This window comes from Podarcis filfolensis (assembly GCF_964270895.1).
Source record: "Podarcis filfolensis genome assembly, chromosome: 2".
NCBI classification, from domain to species: Eukaryota; Metazoa; Chordata; class Lepidosauria; order Squamata; family Lacertidae; genus Podarcis; species Podarcis filfolensis.
Window position 1 is genome coordinate 124279812 of NC_139605.1, and position 27792 is coordinate 124307603.

At 46.1% G+C, this 27792-nt stretch overlaps 1 protein-coding gene across 1 annotated transcript; it reads left to right on the plus strand.

The window, feature by feature from the left end:
* LOC310758146 (uncharacterized protein) lies at positions 1–27423 on the plus strand. Its single transcript, XM_083604076.1, has 12 exons — positions 1–146; positions 2197–2295; positions 7641–7715; positions 9521–9672; positions 10058–10170; positions 10716–10880; positions 16135–16361; positions 17964–18071; positions 20910–20984; positions 24955–25106; positions 26231–26343; positions 27076–27423. The coding sequence occupies exons 1-12, from the start codon at positions 104–106 to the stop codon at positions 27227–27229; spliced, it is 1476 nt and encodes a 491-aa protein (XP_083460202.1). The 5' UTR covers positions 1–103; the 3' UTR covers positions 27230–27423.
* Positions 27424–27792: the final 369 nt, after the last annotated feature.

Genomic DNA, 27792 nt, shown 5'->3' on the forward strand with positions numbered 1-27792 from the left:
ATGCAGAGCAACCCCAGTAAAATGACAAAAGTCCCTATTTTCAAAAGTGTTTCAAAACAACACCAAAGGCAAACAACACCTTTCCCTCACACAGCTTTTTGAGATGGATGAAGAAAAGTATGCAGATAACTTTCGAACTTCTAAAGGTAAAGATGATCTCCCTGTTCCCCTTGTTTGGCATTTGCCAAAGGTTTTGTAGCTTTTTCCTGAAGGATCGGCCAATCAGTGAGATCCATCAGCTCTTGGGAAGGATCCTCTCCAGGTGACTAAATCCGCTTGAAGTGCAGCAAGTCTAGGGATGGTGGTGGAGCCCACGATCTCTGGAACATTCTCCCAAGTTATGCTTGTTTGGAGCTTTGTTCAGCCCCAAGCAAAGATCTTTGAATTTAACCTGTTTTTAAAGTCACTTTTAACTTGGAATGCTGCTGAGTTTGCTGCTTTTTTCAGGTGCTTTTAATGTTTCTTGGATTTTGTATTTTGAACTGAATACTACTATATTGATTTGCTATTTCTTTTTTCATTTGAAGTGTGGGTGGCAGTCAGTTGCCTTAAAACACTTAAGTGGACCCTTGCAGTTAGGCTTGCTAATTATTCCCTGCCCTAAAGAATACATTCATTTTGGCAGCCCCAGTGAGTGAGTGTGAAAATCCTCACCCCAGCCTGAAGAGCCAAGGAGCAGACGCTGAAACCACAAGACTTTGCAGATTTGCACGTCTGGGTGAAGTGGTCGTCTTAGGCCCGCTGCTTTGGCAGGCAGCCTCAATGAGCACGAAAGAACTTCATTCCGTCCCCACTCACTGAGCTGCGACTTCTGTGCCACACACAGAACATATTTGCTTGCTACGTTTTTTGCCCATCAAAATTAGTGACTAACCATTTGTGGTTAATGAAGCAAATCTTTTTGATGGCCTAAAAAAGTTGAATGCCACATTTCTAAATCATTAACCACAAATGGTTAGTCTCTCTATTTACCCTCTCAATAAAATAAATTAGAAGAGCCGACCTCGGTCCAAATGAGGCGGGGGGAGCATATCTCCAGATCACAGAGCGAGGGGTGGATTAGTCTACTTCCAGGCTCTGTCAGTTCTGCATTCATAAGTCCCTTCTATCCAGCTTCCACTTTCATCTTTTTTTTTAATCCATACAAAAAATTGGATGGGTGACCTTGGGCCAATCACTGCCTCTCAGATAAACCTGCCTCACAGGGTTGTGGCGATGGAATAAGGAGGAGGGGAACCATGTATGTCACCTTAAGCTGGTTGGAAGAAAAAGATGGGGTATAAATACAATGCGTGCATCAATCAAATAAGAATTGTATTTAGATACTTACTTTGTCACAGGATAGTATTTAAATACACATATCTCAATGTACACATTTCTAAACATATAAAGGTAAAGGGACCCCTGACCATTAGGTCCAGTCATGGCCGACTCTGGGGTTGTGGCGCTCATCTCGCTTTATTGGCCGAGGGAGCCGGTGTACAGCTTCCGGGTCATGTGGCCAGCATGACAAAGTCGCTTTGGGAAACCAGAGCAGCGCACGGAAACACCATTTACCTTCCCGCCAGAGCGGTACCTATTTATCTACTTGCACTTTGACGTGCTTTCAAACTGCTAGGTCGGCAGGAGCAGGGACCGAGCAACGGGAGCTCACCCCATCGTGGGGATTCGAACCACCAACCTTCCAATCGGCAAGTCCTAGGCTCTGTGGTTTAACCCACGGCACCTCCCTTTTGCGCATATATTCTGTCAAGAACTGTTATCACAAAATTCAGTGTAGGGCAGAATTATGTTCTGATTAGGAATGGTGGAGAAATTATGTTCAGTTCACAAAAAATTTTGTGAGGACTTTTAAAAAAATTGCACACTGATGCAGTGTGAAATGTGGAAAATTGAATTTAAGAATGGAAAAATGAGAAACCAAGAGAAACTGAGCTTAGTGGATTTATCCATCTCTGGTTTGGATCCAGGTATTTGTCCCATAGGTGCAGATTAGGTTGGTTAGCTTTAACATGCAGACCTAACAAAATTCTTCTCCATCTCTGTATGCATGTAAAAGTGATTAGAAGCTCCTATGAAGGGAAAATGCACCAGCCATAATCATTTCTTGAAGGCAAATACTTTTTACCTTACTTTTTACCAAAGAGAAGTCTGCATAGGGTCAAGTTCCCATCATCTCATTTTCCTCTTATGAAGGGAGAAATCTTATTCAGAGGCCATTTTTCCTGATCTATGCACTGTTGGGTGTCTCCTACCTGCTGATTGTCATTGGCTTTGTGGTGGCCCTCTCCAAAGGTATGTTTTCTCCTTTACTGCCTACATCACATCATCTGTAAATCAGAGAACTGTTTTGGGTGGAGTTTATGGGCTCAGGTAGCAGCAGAGCCTGTAGCAAACACTCTTGTCACGGACTGGTTGGACATAGAGGAACGGTGGGAAGAACCAGCTGGGAAGCCACCATAGAAAGAAGGCTCAGAGCCCAGGAAGTGGCAGTGGGACAATGTGTGGTTGCAGGGAGAAGATGGGGGAAACTGGGTAGAGGAGGTGTCAGGAACCGAAGGGGCTATAGGGCTTAGTGAACTGGAGAGCCTGTGGCAGAGAGAAGATCAGAAGCTGAAGCAGGTGAGTGAGAGGAGGGAAGTCAAAAGGTAGAGATGAGTCCAGCTGGGGAAGAGTCACAGGTATCTCCCCCTCCTGTTGTGACAAGCTCCCCTCCCTCCTGTCTCCCAGAAGCAAGAAAGGCATGAAAAGGGCAGATGAGGGGTTGGCTGCATGTGGGTGCAGTCTCTGACTGCTTGGGAAAAGCCCTAGAGAGGAGGGAATTTTAGACGGCTGTGAGGGGGTAGGGTCTCAGCAACTGGTTTTCATGGAGTAAGACCACCAGGAATGAGCTCCTGTGCTTGTTGTTGTTGTTGTTTAGTTGTGTCCGACTCTTTGTGACCCCATGGACCAGAGCATGCCAGGCCCTCCTGTCTTCCACTGCCTCCCGCAGTTTGGTCAAACTCATGCTGGTAGCTTCAAGAACAGTGTCCAGCCATCTCGTCCTCTGTTGTCCCCTTCTCCTTGTGCCCTCCATCTTTCCCAACATCAGGGTCTTTTCCAGAGAGTCTGCTCTTCTCATGAGGTGGCCAAAGTATTGGAGCCTCAGCTTCACAATCTGTCCTTCCAGTGAGCACTCAGGGCTGATTTCCTTCAGAATAGATAGGTTTGATCTTCTTGCAGTCCATGGGACTCTCCAACACCATAATTCAAAAGCATCAATTCTTCGGCGATCAGCCTTCTTTATGGTCCAGCTCTCACTTCCATACATCACTACTGGGAAAACCATGGCTTTAACTATACGGACCTTTGTTGGCAAGGTGATGTCTCTGCTTTTCAAGATGCTGTCTAGGTTTGTCATCGCTTTTCCTCCCAAGAAGCAGGCATCTTTTGACTTTGTGACTGCTTTCACCATCTGCAGTGATAATGGAGCCCAAGAAAGTAAAATCTCTCACTGCCTCCATTTCTTCCCCTTCTAGTTGCCTGGAGGTGATGGGCCCAGTGGCCACGATCTTCGTTTTTTGATGTTGAGCTTCAGACCATATTTTGCGCTCTCCTCTTTCACCCTCATTAAAAGGTTCTTTAATTCCTCCTCACTTTCTGCCATCAAGGTTGTGTCATCTGCATATCTGAGGTTGTTGATATTTCTTCCGGCAATCTTAATTCCGGCTTGGGATTCATCCAGCCCAGCCTTTCGCATGATAAATTCTGCATATAAGTTAAATAAGCAGGGAGACAATATACAGCCTTGTCGTACTCCTTTCCCAATTTTGAACCAATCAGGTGTTCCATATCCAGTTCTAACTTAGCTTCTTGTCCCACATAGAGATTTCTCAGGGGACAGATGAGGTGATCAGGCACTCCCATTTCTTTAAGAACTTGCCATAGTTTGCTGTGGTCGACACAGTCAAAGGCTTTTGTGTAGTCAATGAAGGAGAAGTAGATGTCTTTCTGGAACTCTCTAGCTTTCTCCATAATCCAGCGCATGTTTGCAATTTGGTCTCTGGTTCCTCTGCCCCTTCGAAATCCAGCTTGCACTTCTGGGAGTTCTCGGTCCACATACTGCTTAAGCCTGTCTTGTAGAATATTAAGCATAACCTTGCTAGCATGTGAAATGAGTGCAACTGTGCGGTAGTTGGAGCATTCTTTGGCACTGCCCTTCTTTGGGATTGGGATGTACACTGATCTTCTCCAATCCTCTGGCCACTGCTGAGTTTTCCAAATTTGCTGGCATATTGAGTGTAGCATCTTAACAGCATCATCTTTTAAAAATTTTAATAGTTCAGCTGGAATATCATCACTCCCACTGGCCTTGTTATTAGCAGTGCTTTCTAAGGCCTATTTGACTTCACTCTCCAGGATGTCTGGCTCAAGGTCAGCAACCAAACAATCTGGGGTATACGAAACATCCATATCTTTCTGGTATAATTCCTCTGTGTATTCTTGCCACCTCTTCTTGATGTCTTCTGCTTCTGCTAGGTCCTTACCACTTTTTTCCTTTATTATGGTAATCTTTGTACGAAATGTTCCTTTCATATCTCCAATGTTCTTGAACAGATCTCTGGTTTTTCGCATTCTATTGTTTTCCTCTATTTCTTTGCATTGCTCGTTTAAGAAGGCCTTCTTGTCTCTCCTTGCTATTTTTTGGAAATCTGCATTCAATTTCCTGTATCTTTCAATATCTTCCTTGCATTTTTCTTGCCTTCTCTCCCCCGCTATTTGTAAGGCCTTGTTGGACAGCCACTTTGCTTTCTTGCATTTCCTTTTCATTGGGATGGTTTTCGTTGCTGCCTCCTGTATAATGTTACGAGCCTCCATCCATAGTCCTTCACTTAAACCTGTCCCTCACTTCCACTGTGTATTCATAAGAGATTTGATTTAGATTGTATCTTACCGGCCCAGTGGTTTTTCCTACTTGCTTCAGTTTAAGCTTGAATTTTGTTATAAGAAGCTGATGCCACAGTCAGCTCCAGGTCTTGTTTTTGCTGACTGTATAGAGCTTCTCCATCTTTGGCTGCAGAGAATATAATCAATCTGATTTCGATGCTGCCCATCTGGTGATGTCCATGTGTAGAGTCGTCTCTTGTGTTGCTGGAAAAGCGTGTTTGTGATGACCAGCTTGTTCTCTTGGCAGAACTCTATTAGCCATTGCCCTACTTCGTTTTGGACTCCAAGGCCAAACTTGCCTGTTGTTCCTTTTGACTCCCTACTTTAGCATTCCAATCACCTATAATGAGAAGAACATCCTTCTTTGGTGTCATTTCTAGAAGGTGTTGTAAGTCTTCATAGAATTGGTCAATTTCAGTTTCTTCAGCACCAGTGGTTGGTGCATAAACTTGGATTACTGTGATGTTAAAAGGTCTGCCTTAGATTCGTATCGAGATCTTTCTATCATTTTTGAGATTGCATCCCAGTACAGCTTTTGCCACTCTTTTGCAGACTATGAGGGCCACTCCATTTCTTTTACGGGATTCTTCCCCACAGTAGTAGATATGATGGTCATCCGAACTGAATTCGCCCATTCCCGTCCATTTTAGTTCACTGATGCCCAGAATGTCAATATTCTTGCCATCTCATTTTTGACCACATCCAACTTACCAAGGTTCATGGTTCTTACATTCCAGGTTCCTATGCAATATTCTTCTTTACAGCCTTGGACTTTCCTTTCGCTTCCAGGCATATCTGCAACTGAGCAACCTTTCAGCTTTGGCCCAGCCACTTCATCAGCTCTGAATCTACTTGTACTTGTCCTCCACTCTTCCTCAGTAGCATGTTGGACGCCTTCCAACCTGAGGGGCTCATCTTCCAGCGTCATAACTTTTATATGTCTGTTGCCTTTGTCCATGGAGTTTTCTTGGCAGGGATACTGGAGTGGCTTGCCGGTTCCTGCTCCAGGTGGATCACGTTTGGTCAAAACTCTCCACTATGACCTGTCCATCTTGGGTGGCCCTGCACAGCATAGCTCATAGCTTCTCTGAGTTATTCAAGCCCCTTCGCCACGGCAAGGCAGTGATCCATGAAGGGGCCTGTGCTCATTAGGCCCGACATTTAGCTAAGTCTGTGGAGATTGTGGTTTTGCTAATAAAGACTTAACTCCAACTTTGAACTGTGTGATACTGACTGGCAGGCTCCTGTGACAACTCTCCCTACCCTCCTTTGGCTGGCAGAGGCTGTGCTTTGGTTCTGAGGCAGGGAAGAGCTGTACAGAATCTGGGGCATAAAAGCTGATCCAGCCAAACTGCTACAGTGAGGATGCCTTGGGAAAGCTCTGCAGCTCAGTGTCAGAGCATCTCCTTGGTGTCCAGAAAGTCCCAGGTTCAGTCCCCAGCACCTCCAGATATGGCTGAGAATGTCCGTGGTCAGAAACCTTGGAGAGCTGCTGCAAGCCAGTGCAGCCCACACTAAGCAAGATGGTCCACTATAAGGCAGATTCCTATGTTCCCAACCCTGAGAGTGCAGGAGAAGATGCAGCAATCAAGGAAACATACAGCACAGCCTTGCGTGCTCCGGTAGAGGTAAAAAAGATGGCACTTGAGTGTTTATGTGTGGGCTACAGGTTCAAACATACACACTCACTGAAAATGATACTGATGATTTTAACTTTTTAAATATATCAGCACATCCCCAAATTCTGACAGCCAGTCCAGCATTTTGGGTGGACTCCAGTTGGTCCCCTTGCACTTCCCAAAGGTGCTTTTTTTCCAGCACAGCCTTCCTCAGCCTGGTGCCCTCCAGACAGCACTGGCCCACCCATGAGGCAGGGTGAAAGAGCCACCTCAGGCGGCAGAAGCCAAACAAGCAGCATCCCCATGGACACCTCAGCCTGCCATTTCAGCCAGCAGAGCAGTCTTGCAAGATCTCTCTGGCGCTTCTGCTGGTGCCTCTGCTCTGCTGGGGTGGGTGGGCAGCGCACCCGTGGGGAGACCACCTCTCTGGCTTCCCAGGTGAGGGTGTAGGAGTGGCACAGGGTGGGGTGGCAGGGATGTGCTGCCCCTGCCTGCAGGATTTCCTGTGGGGCACAACCAGCATGGTCGGAGATGGCAGGAGGTGACTTATCCATACCATAAATTTCAAGCACATTTCTTTCCCCCAAAGAATCCTGGGAACTGTTGTTTGTTAATGGTGCTGGGAATTGTAGCTCTGTGAGAGGTGAGCTGCAGTTTCCAGGATTCTCTGCAGGAAGCCGCATGATTTGATTTCACATTCTGTGGATGCCTCTCCACTCATGCCAGAAGAGGAGAAACGGTGTCCCTGGAGCCCCACTCTGCCCTACAATGCCTTCCTCGCAATGGGCTCCAGATTTGGGGCCCCTTCAGAATTAGGAGGGAGGTGGTGTGATGGGTGAGGGGGAAAGTCCTCTTCCCTCCTCTTCGGCCACCAGAGGTGGACCCAAAGCCATTCTGTGAGCACAAGGTTGATTCTGCCCTTTGCTTGTTATACAAAAAAAGCTGCCAAGAGGTTCAAAGGTTTAAAAAAACACCCATAACAAGGATGACCTTTTCATGGTGGCTTGGCATTCCTACTCTTATGTAATTGGAAATGGGTAGCAGGATGAAGGAAGATTCTGACATATATTTTTCTCCCCCTCTTTATCACGCCAGTTGCATTAGCATCCTCAGAAATCAGCAAGCTCCACACAGCCCTTGCGAAGGATCCCTACGGACATGATTTTCACTGTAAGTTTCTGTTGCTACAAAGACCTCAGTCTCCAAGCGTTGAGAGACTTCAGGGGTGTCGGCGTTCACCTCAGGTTCAGTTTCCCTGAAATGAAGGTCACAGGAGAGACTGGTGTGTTTTTGATATAGGGTTCTATTTACACATACACTGGTACCTCGCAAGACGAATGCCTTGGAAGACGAAAAACTCGCAAGACGAAAGAGTTTTTCGTTTTTTGAGTTGATTCGCAAGATGATTTTCCCTATGGGCTTGCTTCGCAAGACGAAAACGTCTTGTGAGTTTGTTTCCTTTTTTCTTAAAACCGCTTGAAGAGGTGCAGTTGCGACTGACCGTGCTTCGCAAGACGAAAAACCGCGCAAGACGATAAGACTCGCGGAACGAATTAATTTCGTCTTGCGAGGCACCACTGTATATACATCCCGAGCATAAGATGGAAAGACTCATAGCATTAACAGATTTGCTCCCCCATTAAGCTTCCAGACCTTCCCCCACCTCTGGGTCAAGGGAGCTGACCAAGAGAACAGCTCCATCACAGATCAGAGGACAACAGGGAAACGCCAGTCTCTCTATTAAAGCTCTTCCCTTCTTCTGAGGTGTGCCCAGTTGTCCACCACCAGGATCTAGGATCCAAATCCTCTTCTGGGATTTCCGGGGGAGATCTTGGTCAGGTGATTCCACCACTCCTCCTCATCCAGCCAGTCCCTGACATCTCGCCACACACAAAGCAATAGCTTTGGTTCAGCACAGAGAGCAAGATGAGACCAGCCTCTGGCCAATTGTTCTCCTACCCCCTAGGGATGACGTGGCTCCAGCCGGGTAAGGGAGGAAGGCCTCTCTTTGGTTAGCTAGTGTTCTTGACCCTTAACAAGCTTGGCCATTAACAAAGAAAATGGTTCCTTCTGCTACAGAATCTCATCTTACAGATGGAAAACCACAGGCTTGGAGGGGACCCCAAAACCATCCAAACCAAGCCCAAGCTTATAACAGTATATTCCCCTTTGCAGGGAGGGGCTGCCTTCCCAGCCTCCACCCAAATTCTGCTCCAAGTCCTTTTAGGTGATCCCACAAGAAGCTCAAACTAAGAGAGTTGTTTCTAAAAACTACCCGTTTCTGCTTTTTATAAATGAACTGATTTCAGCCTCTCCTTGTGAAGTGATCATAATCGGCAAGACTTCTGACCTGTAACTTATTTACTTAATGACTTAAAATTAAAAAGTTTTCTTTTTTGAGATTAGTGTTACATGTCCATACCTGGAGTCACATTAGTCATGTAAATACATTCCAGAATAAACTGTGCAAATTAAAGTTTATGGATGGGAAGCCATGTGGAGAGGTGTCTGCAGCGTTGAACCTGAGAAACCAGGCACGAAGCACTGAGCCCTGCAATGCCTCTCAGCCCAGCCTACCTCACAGGACTGTTGTGAGGATAAAACAGGGGAGCGAGGAACCACCCATGCTACCTTGAGATCCTTGGAAGAAAGGTGGAATAAAAATGTAATAATAAATAAGTCAGTTTAAAAAGGATAGATGTATTTCATTTAGGCTACCTATGCACCACCATCAATCTAGAGCACATTGAACACAGCACATTCAAAGTACATGGCTTGCCCCCTCCCCAAGAATTACGGTTACAGTTCAACACTACATCTGCAGCATTGAACACACAACGCTGGGTCACTAGAGCAGTCCCTTCACCCAGCCGTTGTTCTCTGGTACTTTTTAGACCCTGCTAAATTGACAAGCTAGGCTAGTGCCAAGTTCTCTCTCTCTCTCTCTCTCTCTCTCGTCTTTTTCCTTTGCTCAGTGTTTCCGTGTGGTGCCGACACCAGACAATGGGAATATTTCAGTGGGAAATGCTACTACTTCTCCCTGAAGGCCGTGTCCTGGCACATGGCCAAAGCGCAGTGTGAACAGCAGCACTCTCAGCTGGTCATCATTAACAATTTGGCCAAACAGGTAACAAGATGTGAAACATATTTTCCTTGATCACTCACTCACTTGCCTAAGGCAGGCAAAGTGCTCTTGCCCATTGACTGCAGCGGAGCAACTCTTCTCCTTCTCTGCAAAGTAGGCAGCCCAGAATCTTCATCTTCACGCAAACACAGAAGCAATGATTGTAAGAAGAGAACTGGCCCCATCGACACAGGCACTTCCGCCTACACAATGGAATTCCTGTCCCTGTGCCCCCCCCCCCAAGTCTGCTCTGGACGTTGGAGAACCCCAGGGAAAAAATGGGAGGGAGGGTGAGGAAAAGGAGAGGAAGATGGAAGTCCTTGCGCTAATGGGATGCCTTTGTTTGACACAGCCCCATATTTCTGTATTTTGGATTTGCCTCTTGCAGAATTTCATACAGACACGGACCAGGAATGAGCGCTATTGGATTGGACTCCATGACCAACACACAGAAGGCGAGTGGAAATGGCTGGACGGCAGCAATTACAGAACAGGCTTCAAGTAAGCACTGGGCAACTCCTCTGGGGTCATTGTGGGACTAGGCCAAAGGCCCACCTAGTTCTGCACTCCCCACTCCCGAGGCCACGGCCCCCTCACGGCTGTTTCTCAGTGACTGGAGGTCACAAGGGGTGACAGTGTCACTGCCAGTTTTTCGTATGGGAAGCAACTTGGTCACACCCTGTGTTTGGAAGGCTGCAACCCTATGGAACAATAATATAATAACCCTATAATAATATTATTAAAAAATAATAATATATGATAGGCTGTGATCCTATGCCCACTTGACCTATGAATAAGCCGCAACAGACACAGTGTGAAGCTCATCTCTGAGTAGACGTGTACAGGGAATAAATATTTTTAGTTGTAAAAGTAAATAGGCTTTCAATTTTAATTTAGGGAGGCAAATATTAATCTGTTAGAGGTTTGGGAAAGAGTGGCCTAGAATTCCTAGTGGGTGAACATAAATAGGTTTAGTGAATTTTTGGTGGTGATGATTATGCTGATGATGCTCAGAGAGAGACAGAGACGTCTTGCTTCCATCACAGGAACTGGAAGCAAGGAGAACCCAACAGTTATCAAAACCAGGATGAGGACTGTGGCCAACTTTGGATCAACGGGGAATGGAATGACTACACCTGCAGTTCTGAATCCTTCTATGTCTGTGAGAAAGCCTTACCAGTGAAGCCGACATCTGCATCCAAGAGGACCTGAACACCTGCCTTGATCTTCATGCCTAATATGAGCCACTTCAAACCCTAACCTGCTGACAGCTCCAAAAAAAGCAATGTCAGGAAAACATTATTATCATTATTATTTCTAAAATATCAAACAAACTTTCAAGATTTCATTTTAAAACCCAATTATTTGAGGAAAATGGCAGATTTACTGCTGACATAGAAATTCTTAAGCAATTGTTTCTTCCAAACTGTGGGAAATAATTCTGTCCTTCCTTACAGGGTTCCTGAGATGGTGTAAGAAAAGCACTTTCAACGCTATAAAGTATTATATAAATGCATCTGCTACATGTGTTGTTTTGTTATTTTAGTGACTGACCCTTTTGAAAACACCCACATGAAATTTCACATAAAAGATACCCCCCAATATTGATACGTATTTGCACAGCAGGTATGTGTCGTGAGCCTAGTGAAATCAGAGACACAGAGAGCTTCTTTCAGTTCTTTTATTTAAATCAACAGAAATACACAGAGAAGCCATGAATTATGCTCCCCCAATCTTGAGACTTTGCTCAGAATGCCTGCTCCACCCCCCCTTGCTAGCTTCCCAACCCCTCCTGCTGCCTACGGTGCCCAGCAAAGGAATCTTTCTGTCTCTCTTTGACTTTCCGCTCTAAGATACGTAGGGAACGCCTGGTACAAGGAGGAGGAGGAGGAGGGTCTACCAGGCTTTCAAGTGACATTTTGTCCACTGCCTGCTGTGCTGTTTCTCCCACTTCGGACTCCTGTCTCTGTGTAGGACTGGAGCATCTGCTAGCTTGCTCCTGTTCCTCCATTATTTCCCAGCGTGCCACCACCACGCATCTGGGTCCATGCTAATTGCACCTGCCTACTGCCCAGAAGCCTCCTGGGGTGGTGGTTGGTCTCCACCCCTCCTCTTCATCTGACCAGTCCCTGACCATATGGTACCAACCTTTAGGGTAGGATGGAAGTGTTGTCTTGATGCTTCTCCCTTAACCACTAGGATTTAGCTCAGCCTGTCTCTGGACTCTGGAACTTCATTAGATGCTGCCCATTAGTGCTTGGCCTTCTCACACCTAAGCCTTTAAAAAAACACAACTAACAGTCTTGAACTCTGTATATGGCTTAGCCCTAGCCTTGAGTTCTAGGTCTGCTGTACCACCAGCTGGGCAACTGGTCTTCCATGTTCCTGACACTAAGCCTTGGGGTTGGTGGCCAGGAACCTGCAGAACCTGAGGCTGATGGTCAGGAGCTCTCTGAGCCTGAGGCAGGACTTTCAAAGGATGCCTGGCCCTTGAGCCGATAGGTAGGAATACATATCATCCAGGAAACTATGTCTCCCAACAGAGGAGACATATGCTCATAGGACACTGGTTGGAAGGGAGAAATGCCACTGCTCTGCTGGCATAAGGCCAGAGGTCAGCAGTGGGAAAGCAGTGGGCCCTGCAGATCTTCTGGACTCCAACTGCCCTCTGCCCCATCAGCATGAGCAGAGAATCAAGGGGTGCAAATGCTCTGGAAGGCCTGTGGATGCCATCTTGCTGGTCAAGATAACTCGGGGGTTAATTGTTAGTTGTTGAAAGAATAAGCTCGTGTTTGTTTATGCATTTGCTTTTGTATATGCTAATTGGCTGGCTTTGATACTATGTTCAGCTGTGGGCCTGGAACCGCTGGCGCCAACTAAAGGGGGCCCTGAGGGCCTGAGCACCCACAAAAAAATTGTTTTGGGTGTTCAGCACCCAAACCATGCAGGGCCTCCGATGTGACTTCCGGTGCCTCGCGAAGCACCTGAAGTTACGTGGAGGTGCTGTCCAAGGCCTCACAGGGCCTTGGATGTGACTTCCAGGGTCCCCAGGCACTGCTGTGGTGCATGGTGTAACAATCTGGGGTCCAAGTTGGCGCCCCTGCCTGGGGCACATAGCTAGTTGGGAAAAGGGAGTCTTTTCACGCTGACTGCCTGTCAGCTGCTTCCTTATCTGAGAGATGGATGAGAGTTGGGAAAGGGCCTCTAAGTCAGGGGTGAGTTAACTGGGCTGTGGGCGCCAGTTTATGTCGCTTGCTTTGTGCATAAGTAATGTTTATCATATGAGCACCTCGCAGACAAGTCATGACGACTGCTTGCTGCTTCGGCACCCGTTCCAAATCTATAGAGGCAGCAGAGCTATAGAGCAAGGCAGACCTACTCACAACTCGTGTGCCTTGCAAGATCCCTGAGCATGAGTTGGGGAGGATGCAACTGTTCCCCCCAGTGGGAGTGCCATCGGGTGCTGGGTGACCAGGCTGTGCCCTCCCCTTCTGACTATCCTCATCCCCAAGGAGGAAAGAAGAGAGATGGGCATCCTGCTTCCCCAGCCTGGGGCATCCTGGGAAGGGAAAGTGCCATTGTTAAGTTGTGGGCGAACATATCAGACAACACAGCGATTCTTCCAAAGCAGCTCTTTATTTGTAAGCTGGAACAGAACTGACTGAGGAGCTCAGTCAGCCTGCTTATATAGAGCTCCAGAACAATGTAACTGTTGCCATTTTCTAAAACTATCCAATCACTGAATGTCACTTTCGATCCTTCATTTGCATACAAACTATCCAATCACTGAACGTCACTTTCGATCCTTCATTTGCATAACTATCTACAGTATCCCCCTGCTAGCCCAGGGTGAGAACTTCAGTACATAACAGCCATCTCCTCCAGTCTCTGGTCTCCAGTCTCAGCCTCCCCCCACCCCCTTATGTCATCCAGCTGCCATGCCACTCCTGAGCTTGGTGATGCCTCAAGACTCATAACATGTGGAGAGCACAAGAGTCAGAGGTGACTCATTTTGTCAAGTCACCAAAGAATAGAGCCAGGACAAAAATAAGCATGCAGAGCGTCCCCCTCCCTGCAATTTGGCCAGAGAGGCTTGCCCTGCTGGGTAGATCTCAGAAGGAGCCATTGGCCGTCATCTGTCCTCTCCCTCCTTGACTTCCACCTGCAACTGACTGCCTCACACACCGGTGCAGTCTGGGGGTGATCCTCCCCCGTCTCACTGGGCTTTTTCTGGCAATCCTTGTCACTCTGCTGCTGCGTATCCTGAGTTCCTCTGGCATACCAGGGCTTCGCAAGTATAGGATTGCACCTTTCATTTATTACGTGATTATTTTCAGGATTTATTACACCACCCCTTTCTATGAACTTTTCAGAGTGGACTTACTGACCCAAAAATGCGGTCAGTAGAAAGCTAAACATCTCTCTCTCTCTCTCTCTCTCTCTCACACACACACACACACACACACACACACACATCCCTTGGCTTAAGAACAGCCCTGTTTAAGAACGATTTGGTTTATGAACTGCACAAAACCGGAAGTAGTGTCCCGGTTTTTGAACTTTACCTCGGTCTAAGAACGGAATCTGAACGGTGAAAGGGCACCGGCAGTGGGAGGCCTCATTAGGGAAACCGCACCTCGGTTTAAAAACGGTTTCGGTTTAGGAATGGACTTCCAGAAGGGATTAAGTTCATAAACTGAGGTACCTGTGTGTGTGTGTGTGTGTGTGTGTGTGTGTGTGTGTGTAACAGTGATCTGTTCTCTGATTAGAAAGTGTAATAATATTTACACTTATTGCAGCCTAAACTAACAAGGACTATTGATTTCAACTGTGTTTGCCTCCTAACCTTGATTTCTGCCAATGGCCAGAAATCAGAGAGAGAGAGAGAGGAGCAGGAGAGGAGGACCAGTGTTGAAGCACCTACATTTTGGACATCCTGGCCTGTTGAGATCAGGTGCCTTCACTATACTATTTTCCTGTTTAGACAAGCCTAGCCAGAGACTTAGAAAGTTGATTAATCTATTTTAGTATTTAAACTTTCAAATGTTTCAAATTTGTGATTTTTTTTCTTTGTAAAGTGGTATATAAATTTTATGAAATCAATCAATCAATCCAACCTGTAGAGAGCCACAGTTTCCTCCTCCAGTTTCCTTGTTTTTGCTCAGATATGGAGAACTTTTGTCCTTCTAGTTGCTGCTGAACTACAACTCCCATCACCCAGCAAACATTGGGGGGGCATCAGATTTCTAGCTCTGGTTTTTAACCCCTGGGCCCTGCCTCTTTACTCCCAGGCCCAACATGAGTCAACAGTGTGATGCAACAGCAAAAAACACTATTCTAGGCTGCATCAATGGATGTTGAGTGTCCAGGTCAAAGGAAGAAGTGGCGCCACTCCCTTCTGCCTTGGTGAGACCACACCTGGAATACTGTGTCCAGTTCTGGGCACCACAATTTAAGAAGGATACAGGCAGCAACCATTTTGCACAGGGGTTCTGTTCCTGACCCCTGCATGCATCAGCAGAGCATGATAAGACCACCCCGTCCCATTCCGCCCCCAGCTCCATTTGGGGGCCACTTCAGGGTCGCCAGAAGCAAGCATGTATGTGAAGTGCATCAAGTGGACACGTGTAAAATGGTCGCTTCCTGTATTGACCAGCTGAAAGGTGTGCAGAGGAGGGCGACCAAGATGATCAAGGATCTGGAAACCAGCCTTATGAGGAACGATTGAGGGAGTTGGGGATGTTTAGCCTGGAAAAGAGGAGACTGAGAGGACATATGAGAGCCATCTTCAAGTATCTCAAGGGCTGTGACATGGAAGCAGTGGCGTAGCGTGGGGGGTGCAGGGGGGGCGGACCGCACCGGGCGCAACATCTGGGGTTAGGGCAAATCAATGGGTTAGGGGGCGCAAATCCACGGGTTAGGGGGCGCAAATCCATGGGTTAGGGGGCGTAAATTACTTGCCTTGCCCCGGGTGCTGACAACCCACGCTACGCCACTGCATGGAAGATGGATCATACTGGTTTTCTCCTGCTCTGGAGGGTAGGACTCAAACCCATGGCTTCAAGTGACAAGAAAGGAGATTCCAACTAAACATCAGGAAGAACTTTCTGACAAAGCTAGAACAGTCCCCCACAGAGGGTGGTGGACTCTCCTTCCTTGGAGGTTTTTAATCAGAGCTTGGATGGCCATCTGCCAGGGATGCTTGAGTTGAGTTTCTTGCATTGCAGGGGGTTGGACTAGATGACCCTTGGGATCCTTTCCAACTCTTTATTTATTTATTTATTTATTTATTTATACATACTGTACATACATACATACATACATACACACACTGCCCATTCGGATCAAGGCTGATACTTCATGGAGGGAGACTATAGCACTGATTTCCACCCACAAAGATTTTGAACAGGCACTAAATTCATTACCATGTTGTCTAAGAACTCTCTGGACCACAGTTCAATGAAGGATGTTTCAGCTGCCACTGCATTTTAAAAAACTGGCAGGCAGGCTGAGGGCAGAGGGGCAGAGGTGTGGTCTCTGCCATCCCTGCAAGTTACAGATTAACTCTTCTCATGGAATAGCCAAGGTAAACTGTAAAGTCCTCATTTTGGAAAGTCAAGATCTGGAGCGGGGAAAGGACCTCTGCAAGATGGAGGAAGAAAAAATGCAAGATGACTTCCGGACATATAAAGGTAAATATTTTCTCCTCCTCTTTCTCCTCCTCCTTGGCACTGTTAACAGCAGCGCAACCTTAATTCTGTCGCAGTTAAGAAAGTTGACTGTGGCAAGGAAGTCTCTGGCTCAGATCTCTATTTGACACTATTGTGCCTTGTCCAATAGTTCATGTATGTATTTATTTATTTATTTATTTATTTATTTATTCATTCTGTCTTGTGTTTCCCCCCCTGTTTTCTGTGCTGCAATATATGTGCTTGTCTAATGCCACAAGGCAGATTTATTTTTCAGCCAACAGGCTTTCAAAGATGCTTATTAAGTCTATGTTGAAAATATGCAAGGCAGGGAGGGAAATGGGGTGTTAGACAAGATGGAGTTAACGGGCCAAGAAATAATTGCTTTCACTATTGTACTTTAGGGAGCTGAGCACTTCCTGGTTCCACATATATTACTGGAAATTGAAGTTTGCACAAATAATGTGAATTAAAGCACTCTAGTCAACTTACTGCAACAAATTCACTTTTTAAAAAAAATATTTTTTTACGGTTAGGAAAGTGACAGGTGGAAATGCACTGAAAAATGTGCTGTGAACAAATGGCTAATGGGAAGACCTGCAAGCAAATCCTTTGTCCCTCTTTTGTCACTGAACCTCCCTGCAAACAAAGGATGCCTGCTAAATAAAGACCTGTAAGCTTTGTAATAGCAAATCCGAATGAATGCTTAAGAAAAAGGCCATCCAGAGGTTCTTTTAATGTTCAGGCCAGGTTGCCGGGCACAGAAGCAGCTAAGGAAATCAGAGGTGGAGGGGCGAAAGTGACTCCAGGGGCCCTTCCAAGACTGCTGCTTTATTGTGGGCATGTTTGTTTCTTAACCCCACCATAGTGCAAGATTTATTCTGCTTTATTAGTTCATAATAATAACCCCTCCCCCCACAAAACAACACAAGGCTGCAGCCACACAGCAAGCAGCACAGCTGATACTTCAAGAAAGTTCCAAGACATCGTGCAAGCGCAGTAAGATAGCAAGAAAGTCTGCACCAAAGCAAGTGTGATACCGTTGCACACCACCCCAGTCTCCAAGGGGTGCAAGATTCCAGGGATCCCAGGCACTTACCAGGGGCTTGTGTTTCCTTTTGGAAATGAGGCGCAGCGGAGACTCTGGTGTCTTTATGATATATGGTTTATTTACTCATATATACAACCTGAGCCTACGATGGAGGAGTTCACAGCAAGGGTCTTGTTTCTCCGGTAGCCACAACCTTGGATTCCAACAGAAATCAATCATTGCTCTGTCTATCTTGCTCCTCATTTGCTGTTTTGCTTCTAGCTCACATCAGAGCAACTCTCAACTCTCAGTTCAGGCTTTGTCCTTCCAACTATCTCTGAGTTGAGTGAGGGGCCCCACCCATTTGCCATCTAGCACAGATTAGATTTAACACTTGCACCATCCAGGGATTACAGGGGCCTGGCACACTCATCACAATGCGCTCACAATGGGTGCATATCCTCAACTCAAAGCACTTGCTGGAAACTCTGTTGGAATAAAGGTTCTTGCATGATTCCAGCAGTCATGGAACAATGGCTATATCTTTTTCTTCTTTTTCTTTTCTTTATTTAAAGAAAGACGTTACCTCAATTTCACCCGGAGGCCGGTCTTCCACATCTGCATCCTGCTGATGGTCTCTGTCCTGGGAGCTGCTGTTTTCTGCATCGTGGCTCTTTCCAAAGGTACTTTGACCATTTTCCTCTTTATCGTTCAAAACATTTCATCTATAAAGGACATTGTTTCTTGGCTTTGTCTCCATCAGAAACAAAGGGAGGTGTATGTGTTGGTTTATTATTCTTTAATAACTATGAATGAATTTATATATTTATTTTAAAGATTTCTATGCTGCCCCTCAATATAAATATTTCTAGCACAACTGGCACAACAATAATCAGCCCTGCTCATAATGGCATAGGGTGTGAATCAATCTGACTTAACTAGATAGAAAAATAACTATCAATACCCGCCTAAACAAAAATGAGCAAAATCACTAAATGAAGGGAAGTGAAAGCTGATTTGTGTTCAGTTGTAGTGCTGCCAACTTTTGGAAGTCTGACCAAGAGTCCTTGCCTCAGGGTCTCCAGGGAAGGGTAAATGAAGTCTAAGGTAAAGGTAAGGTAAAGGTACCCCTGCCCGTACGGGCCAGTCATGTCCGCCTCTAGGGTTGTGCGCCCATCTCACTTAAGAGGCCGGGGGCCAGCGCTGTCCGGAGACACTTCCGGGTCACGTGGCCAGCGTGACGAAGCTGCTCTGGCGAGCCAGCACCAGCGCAGCACACGGAAACGCCGTTTACCTTCCCGCTATAAAGCGGCACCTATTTATCTACTTGCACTTAGGGGTGCTTTCGAACTGCTAGGTGGGCAGGAGCTGGGACCGAACGACGGGAGCTCACCCCACCGCAGGGATTCGAACCGCCGACCATGCGATCGGCAAGCCCTAGGCACTGAGGTTTTACCCACAGCGCCACCCGCGTCCCTGAAGTCTAGCAGGAGGCAAAAATCCACTGCCAACATTTACCACTCCATTCACAGGTGATGATTTGATGGGGGTCCTGTTTTGGCAATTGGGGGATTTTTAAGGGTTCATGGAGACAGACTTGCCACTCGTGGGGGTGAGGAAGCAGCAGTCTGCCATCATCTGTCACTTTTCTCCCCAAAATGTCCCAGTACAACATCCTTATGAAATGGGTAGCGTGTTGGCTGGCCCCCATCCACTAACTCAGGGTTCTTCAAACTATGGTCCCCATACGTTTCTGGACTATGTTTCCCATTACCCTAGTGGTGGTCTGAGGGCCTCTGGTTGAAGTTAGATTCTTCTGGTGAGAGAGCTGAATCCCACAGGCAGGTTCTTTCCTGCTTTCCCTGAGGGCTTTTACCACCTCATGTAAGAGGGGCAGAGGTAGGGATGGAAAGCCAGCGAAGTTGCCCAGACCAAAAAAGGGGGCATATTGCATGCAGGTGGCACATTATTGAAGTTCTCTTACCTCCTGACTTCCCAGGCCAGGAGGAGCAAGATGGGTTTTTGTGCATGTCTCCTGGTTAGACTGGTCAGTGAGGAAGGCCACACTCTCTTCTCTGAAGCATCCACCCCATCTCACCAAGTTGCTAAGCAACGGCCTTGGAAAGTAACTGTCCATGTTCTGCTAGGCTGGAAAGGGATGGCGAGAACAAGGATGCTGTGGGGTGAACTTCTAGCTTGTGGTGCCAGAAATGGGGCAGCAGGGGGAAAATATCCGGGATCCTCAAGTGAAACTTTATTGGATGACCAGGGGCTGGATCCCTAAGGCCTGGCTGGAGCTGAGAGCAGTGTAAGAGGAACCCAGACAACACTTGCGTGAGGGAACCTTGGCTGGAAGAGTGGAGAGGCCCCAAAGGACAGAGCCGGGAGAGTCCAGGACCCACAGAGCAGAAGCAGACATCTGGGAAGGAAAGGTGCCTCATCCCATGGTAGATCCTGGCGGTGAAGCGGCCAAAGCACAACCGGCAAGGGTTCTGGTCTGTGTAGAGGCCCATAAAAGGTCTAATATAATGTTCCCATTGTTACTCGTGTTACTGGTCTCCATCGCCCATCAACCCAAGCAAACATGGTCGATAGATTACTGCACATGCGCCACTCAACCACATTGATTGACAGAACTGGCACTACAACAGGCGTCACATAATGCCCGTTCCACATTTATAAGAACTGGGTCTTCACCTCCACTTTGGAACTCCCTGCCTATTGAGATCAAGCAGGCTTCACTGTACTCTTTTTGACACCTGCTAAAATATTCTTGTTTAGATAAGTCTACTCAATTATTTTAAACTAGGGTTGTGACTTTTTTCTTAATTTTATTGTTTTATCTTTTTGTAAAGCACTTTGAGGTTTACAATCAAGTGGTTTTATGAAATACTATACTGTATTGTTTTAATTAGTGTTTTTATGGAGCAGTCAAGTAATTTCGTTGTCCCTGAGAGGGGGCAATGACAATAAAGATATTATTATTATTATTATTATTATTATTATTATTATTATTATTATTATTAAATAAAATACCGTACTTTTCCGTGTATAAGACTAGGTTTCCCCCTGAAAATAATGTCCAAAATTTGGGGGTGTCTTATACATGGGGGCCATCCCCCATTTTCTTAAATCAGAGTCCCCCAAAATAGGGGAAATCTTATACATGGGGGCGTCTATAACAGGAGTTGCAGTCCACGTCTGCGGGGCCACAGGTTTCCCACCCTTATATTAGGATTTGTTATACAATTAGCGTAATGCCAACTTCAAACCACTTTGTGATGTTTGGAGGGGTGTGGGAAAGGGAGGCATTGTTTCAAAGTTAATTGATTAATTAGCACAACACTGACATTCAAAGTTATTACTAAGCATTTCATCGCTAAACCTCTCCTGATTTGCTGTCTCTCAAGAGTAATAAACCATATCACACCTCCGTGCATCATAACGTCTGCCATTTAATATGTTTCATTTCAGCTCTAAATTTCTAACATTTCCCCCTTTTCCTCTTTTAAAATTTTAAGCAACAACACTTTCATCAGAACTGAGTGAATTGATTGATGAGAGTCCAAAGCCGCGAACGGGACATGATTATGAATGTAAGTCTTGTAACATATTGTTGCCTGCCACTCCAATCCCTGCACGGTGTGAGATCCAAGGTCTTCCAGATTCTCACCCAGGGTTCATGTTTCCTTTGGGAATGAGGCTTAGCGGAGACTGTGGTGTCTCTATGATTTATTGAGAAATACATATGCAACCCGATCCTACAATGGAGGGGATCACAGCATTAAAAACCCAAGAGGGTCTGGTTTCTCGCATATCCACAGCCTTGGATTCCAAACAGAAATAATCAGAAAAATATTGTATTTTGTGGGGAAACAAGGCCGATCCGGGCATTAAAGTCACCTCCCAAGATAAACCGAGGGTTAGGTGACAGAGAGTCTATGCTTTCGAGTAGTTGGTCAAGTTTATCCCAATATGATCTCAGTTCCCCACAAGACTTTACTGGAGGTATATACACACATATGCAATAAGTATTTCTCAGGAGACTATCAGAAAGGGACAACACTAGAAAATTAGGGGTGGTCAACGAGGGACACTGTTGAATTGATACGTTAAGAGAGGTTGACACCAGCACTGCCAGCCCCCCTCTAGGCCTTCCATACTTTACTGTTTTAAGAGCTGGTTGAGTGTAACTTGTAAAACCCTGTAGTTCAACCATAGTGCCCTCTTTTGCCCATGTTTCTTGAAGAAAGATGATATCATGTGTTTGTAGATAAGAACAGAAATCACTGTCTTGGATCTTGTTCGTCCACCCTGTTACATTCCATGAGAGGAGTTTAATTGTTTTACAGTGATTTGCTCTTAGTCAATTGTTGGCCAATGTGCCTTCGGAGTTTACCGGTTTTTGAGGCAACAGGTTATTGCTAATGCTAGTGGGATAATCCAGATGTTCGATTATTTCAGTCGTCGTACATAAAGTGCTCACATTTGTAATCACTGGGCCTTTTCTTTGCAAATTGTTTGCCAATGGGGCTTTCTTGGGTGTATTTCCTGACTCCTCCTCTTCTAAATATCTCATCTTTGTCCAATGCTCCGGTGATTCTATAGTTATCATTCTGTTGTGTCCATTGGGTCTATTATCAGTCTCTGCCTCCAGTTCTTTAATCTCTTTCAATGTCTGGCTCATAAGATCAAGCCTCTTGATAACTGTTTGTTGCTCTTCCTGAGGGAGATTCCTAAAGGAGCTGAGAAAATCCTCTTCCAAAGGATTTACAGAGTGCTCAAATTCCTGAAGATGATTGTCTAGAGGAATCGGCTGTCCCTTTTGGCTCACCTGGTTATTTTGATGTTGGGCATGATCCTGCGGATTCAACTCAGACATGTCTGTTTCCTCCCCACCAGCCAAGTTTTTTTGTGATGTCATTACTTCCATTGGGGATCCAGGCTTTGGTTTTGCGAGCCCCTCTGAAGCAGCAGTCCTCATCTTACATAAGGGTGCAACAATAGAATCGCGAAATACCCGGGTTGGAAAAACTCCTCTGCTTGACAATCTGAATTTCAGCTTGTGAATTAGTGAGGGCAGTCTAGTAGAGGAAAAGGTTAACATAATTTTTTGGCTTTGATTTGTGGTACTCAAGAGTTCAGTCCTAACGAGGTCGATCTCCGTAAGTCCAATGCCAAGTAAATCTGATAAATGTCGTTTGGAACGCCGGGCACCTTTCCAGCTAGGAGTTTGATCTGGCCTTCCACAAATTGTCATGCAGATCTTTTTTGGTTGGAAGATTAAATAAGAAGAGTTTGTTTTAAGAGCCTCTGCACGTTCCATGTTGAGCTTAGGGGTCTGCTCTTGTTGTCGCCAATTTCCTTTGGTACTATGGTGTTCTGTTGATGCCTGCTTGTTATTAACTGATAAACTGTGAACCTCTTTGGATAACTGGGTTATTTGAGAGGCAATACCTCTAATTTGCTGGAAGATATGCTCAACCGTTCTTGCAATTAGAGTTAATTGGGTGCTCTCCCTTCTTGTTATTCCTTCCTCTCTGAGGAGCACAGGATCAGCTTGCGCCATTGCTGGATCCAGTTCCACGCTCTCACCTTGAATACTCTCCCCACACTCACAATCATCTTCAAGAGGAGAAAACCGGTTTTTTGTTGGAACTGTAAAAGCAGATTTGTTAAAAAAGTCCTCTATTTTAGATTGTTTGGGAACCGGTGAGAGAGCTACATCCTCTGGATCCCTGTGGCGTTTACTAGCAGGCATAGCGTCACCGTGGGGAGTAAACAAGGAGAGGTTTCCCCAACCAAAAAAGAGAGAAAAGAATAGAAAGTGCTCAGTTTGTTCAATTTAGGAGCTTCTCTGTGTGGAGACTGCCAGGAGTTTCAAGGACAAAGTATAGAAGGGAGTTGGCGGTTAATAGCTAGCAGCTGGCGGCCTGCCCAGGATGCTTCACAGAACTTGCCCAGGATGCCTCCCGCAGCATAGACGAGAAGGTGCTGCCAGACTCTCAGTAAGTTAAAAAGTAGAGAAGCAAAAAGGAAAAATTACTTCCCTGGGTGACAGTCAATGCCAACTACATTCCCGTCCTCTGCGGAGCTCCAAAGCCTGCTTCCTAAGCCGTCGCCATCTTGGACCGCCCCAACAGAAATAATCAAACAATGTTCTCAATTGTTGCTCTGACTCTCTCTCCAGCTTGCTCCTTTTCCCTCTGGCTCACTCACTGAACTCTCAACTCTTGCCTTTGTCTTTTTCCTAAATACCCTCTCACAGATCCACTTTGTTTTCCTTAATGGCCCATCACCTGGACTATCACCTCAACACTGGAAACTAGCCAGACTTATATTTTAACACTTGCTGGATCCAAGCGTTAGAAAGGTCTCTGCTTACAGCCTACTTCCCCCCACCCCAAACTTATATTCTTCTCTAGGGTGATCAGTTCTCCTGAATCTCAGACCCTAAACATCAGGGAGCAGAGCTTGAAAGCTAGGGAGTGGTGCCTCACATAGCAGTGGTGGCCCTCAGTGATTTTCTCTTATGAGCTTTCAAGCCTCTCCTAATTGATCTCAAGTATAAAAGGAATATCAGAAGCACCTTGCTGAACCTGTCCAAAGACCCTTTGAGTCCAGAACAGCACTCTCCACTTGCAATTCATGTTATATTTGAGCTTTCACATGATCTAAAAGCCACTTCCAGAGTTATAGTGGAATATGGTGCAAGTTTAGCATTTGTTTCCATATTTTTTGCAAACAGATTTTTTTCTGGAAGCAAATAAGACAGAAATGGGCACTAAACTTGCACTATACTCCTCTACAGTTCCAGAAGTGGCTTTTGTGAAAGCTCACATATAATACAGAACTTTACAGTTAGGGAACAGCATATCCCTCAACCGTCCCAGGAAATGAGAAATCCTGTTTTTTTTCTCGTGTGCATGGCAAACATTTTGGGCACTGCAATATTGCTTGATTTCGCACTGCAATTTTCCCCTAAGAAAAGTTTTTATTTGGGGGGGAGGCAATCTCTTTGGGGCACTGTGCCCTAATAAAGTGTTTTTTCAGGACTGTAATCTTGCACAGGTCATGTAACTTGTGCAGAAGTGCAGCCCTGGAAGATGGTGTCCCAGTTTTTTGTCATGACATGTTGGAGGGTATGGAACAGCTGTTAAAACGGAATTAACTGCCATGTGAAAGCAGGCTGACTACCATCAGTCCCAGCCAAAATGTTCATTTTTGGAGGCAGCCAACTTCTGAACTTCCATTTTCTGGGAAATCACAAGTGCAGAGAGGACTGTTTGTGGGCTTCCCATAGGCATCTGCTTACCACTGTGAGACCAGGATGCTGAACTAGTTGGGCCTTTGGCCTGATCCAACAGAGCTCTTCTTATGAACGTAGGAGCTGCATTCAAACATCATCTGGAGGGCACCACTTTGCCAGCTCCTCCTCCTTTAAATGGATGGACGACTGCATAGCTAGATACATGCCTACTACACTTTCTGTGCTCTCAGACATCTCTAAGCTTTACTTTACTTTTCAAGCCATTGGCTAATGTTGTCTCTCTTTCCTTTGCTCAGTGTTCCCATGCAATCCTGACACTAGAGAGTGGGAATACCACAATGGAAAATGCTACTACTTCTCCCTGCAGAAAACTAACTGGATGCAGGCCAAGGATGATTGCGCTGTCAGAAATTCAAAGCTGGTTGTCATTGATAGTATGCCTGAACAGGTAAAAAGAAAGGAAACAGCCAGGGCTGGTGTGCTGGAGTTGGAGGAATCAGGGAAAGTTGGGGAAAACCATTGCACCCAGAGAGATTGGGGGGCTTAGTTGCCTCAGTCCAACTTACTTGGCATCCATCTCCCGAACACAGCCAGGCTACAGTTTCCAAACTGGGCTCCAGAGAACCTGGGGTTTTCCTGAATGCTTATCAGGGGTTCCTCAAAAAGAAAATTGTGGACAAACGTCTCTGAAAGTCAGTTTGACCGCCACTACGGATGTTCCCCTGTATCAACATACTGTCCATGGTTGGCCCAGTGGATGTGTTTCTGTACACCTGTACCTGGCTCTGAATGCCTTCAAGATTTTCCAGTGAATTCAACTTGGGAGGATTTGCCTCTTCCTTGATAAACCCATCTAATGGCTACTCGTGCTCCATGCTGCACTGTGCTTTTCAACACAGAAACCTAGGAAGCAGCCTTAGATCACGTCAGACCAATAATCCATCTAGTTCAGGATTGTCTACATTGACTCTCAGCGGCTCTCCATGATTTCAGGCAGGAGTCTTTCTCCAGCTCGACCTGAAGCTGCCGGGTGATGGATCCCAGGACCTTCAGGAAGCAATGCAGATGCTCTGCCGCTGAGCTGCTACTCTTCCCGCCAGGTTCTGTGCTGGAGTGGCCTTGAGTGGCCAGCCATGCTCACCACAAAATGTTGCCACATGGCGTGCTTTCAGAGGGCCAGCCAGCCAGGAAGCTGCACCCTCTGCCAGGAGCCTCCAGTCCAATACTCCCTGACACCCAGCTTTCGTTTCCTGCACACAAACAGCCAGGCAGTGTTTCACTGAGCATTCTCAGATCTCATTGAGCTGTTTTTGTTTTCTCCCCCGCCCCCTGACAAAATGTACTTCTGCTAACCTTAGGGACCACCACCAGTCTGTTGATGCACATGGGTCATACTACTTTGGCTGCATAAAGCTCTACGCTGATGCAGTACCAGTGGCAGAACTGAACCCTGTGGAACCCAACACAGCAATGGCCAAGAAACTGATTCTGGATCCTCCTAAACGTCATCTTCCAACAGAAAGTCCATGTACTCTCATGGCCATATTTATCTGATTTTTCTTTCTCATGCAGAATTTCCTTATGACCCGGACCAGGAATGACCGTTATTGGATGGGCCTCACGGACAGAGATACTGAAGGACTGTGGAGATGGATTGATGGCAGCAGTTACTACTCGGGCTTCACGTAAGCACTGAGCAGTTGTCATCCCTTTTGTTATGCAGCTGGCATCAAGTGCGGTCAAAACAAATTTGGAAATGGCATTCTCTTCTCAAATTCTGCCAGCGGGAATTCTCACATGACTGATGTTCTTTCAAGCATAACCTCATCAAAAGCTTCCTTCTACAGTGACTGTTCCCAGCCTTGGGACCCCAAATGTTGGACTACTGTCCCCATCATCCCCAGCCAGCATAGACAATGGTCCAGGCTGATGGGATTTGTAGTCCAACAACATATAGAGACTCAAGGTTGGGAAATGCTTTTCTAAAGGGTCAAACTCTACATCCCCTTAAGTATGTCCTTGGATCCTTTTTTTCATTTTTGAACTGAAATCCACCATAGACGCTCTGAAAAATAGTCCTCACGGACTGCCTACAGCAAGATATGGCAGTGGAGATGGTTTCAGTGAGAAAATGGCGTAAGGGGGAAGAGTGGAGCACTGCAATCCTGTTCAAACACAGGGGCACAATGCAAGAACACCACCACCCCAATATATTTGTGACTAATAGCCAGAGGACTTGGATCAGTTCTGTTGCATGATTAGACCTCTCAGGCACTATGACCCCAGTCCAAATCTCTCTTCCTGCACCCCACCCAAACTGCTTTTTGGCCATGAAAAAGATATCAAGAGGGAAGTCTATCAAATTCTGTATATCTTGGATTTTCGATATTTTTCAAAGTATTTAACATTCAATGCAGGTACTGGAAGCCAGGGGAACCGAATAACAGTGGGAACGAAGACTGTGCGCATCTCTGGGGTTCTGGGGAATGGAACGACGTCTACTGCAGCTACCTATGCTACTACATCTGTGAGAAGCCCATGCCAAGCGAGAAGCAGGGCAGGGGGACCTAAGCACTTTGGCGGAACCTCGCCCAGGCAGGCATCCGAGGCTCTATGGCCAGGCGCTGTGGGATTTCCCCACACAGAAATGTCACTTCCCTAACGTAATCAAAGAGGTGCTCTAAAGATAACTTGAGTTTAAAAACCATTTGACTACTTTTTGGTTAACTCCTGGCTGACGCTGAAGATCCCTGCTGACTACTGTATTCAAGATTTCTGCTCTTTAATTATTTTGGCACCTCAGCAGCAGCTATGCCAAATGGATTTGATAGGCTTTCAGTCTGTATACCTTGAAGCTTGGCTTGACACTGAAATAAAACCCCAAGAGATACTTTCACACCACGGGATGTTTGTCCCTCACTCTGCCTGAGTTCTGGAACACTGAGGTCCACTGTGGGCATGTGGGAAGGTTTTTGGTTAGCAGCCTTTAAATGTGTATGTTCACCAGTAGACCAGTCCAGTGGGTAAAAAACAACAATAGCAGCCCAAAGCACCACCATGTGTGTCACACAGGGCCCTGTCAGCAGTGTGTGGTGACAGATGACACCCAGCAAAACATCACTACGCATCTTTTT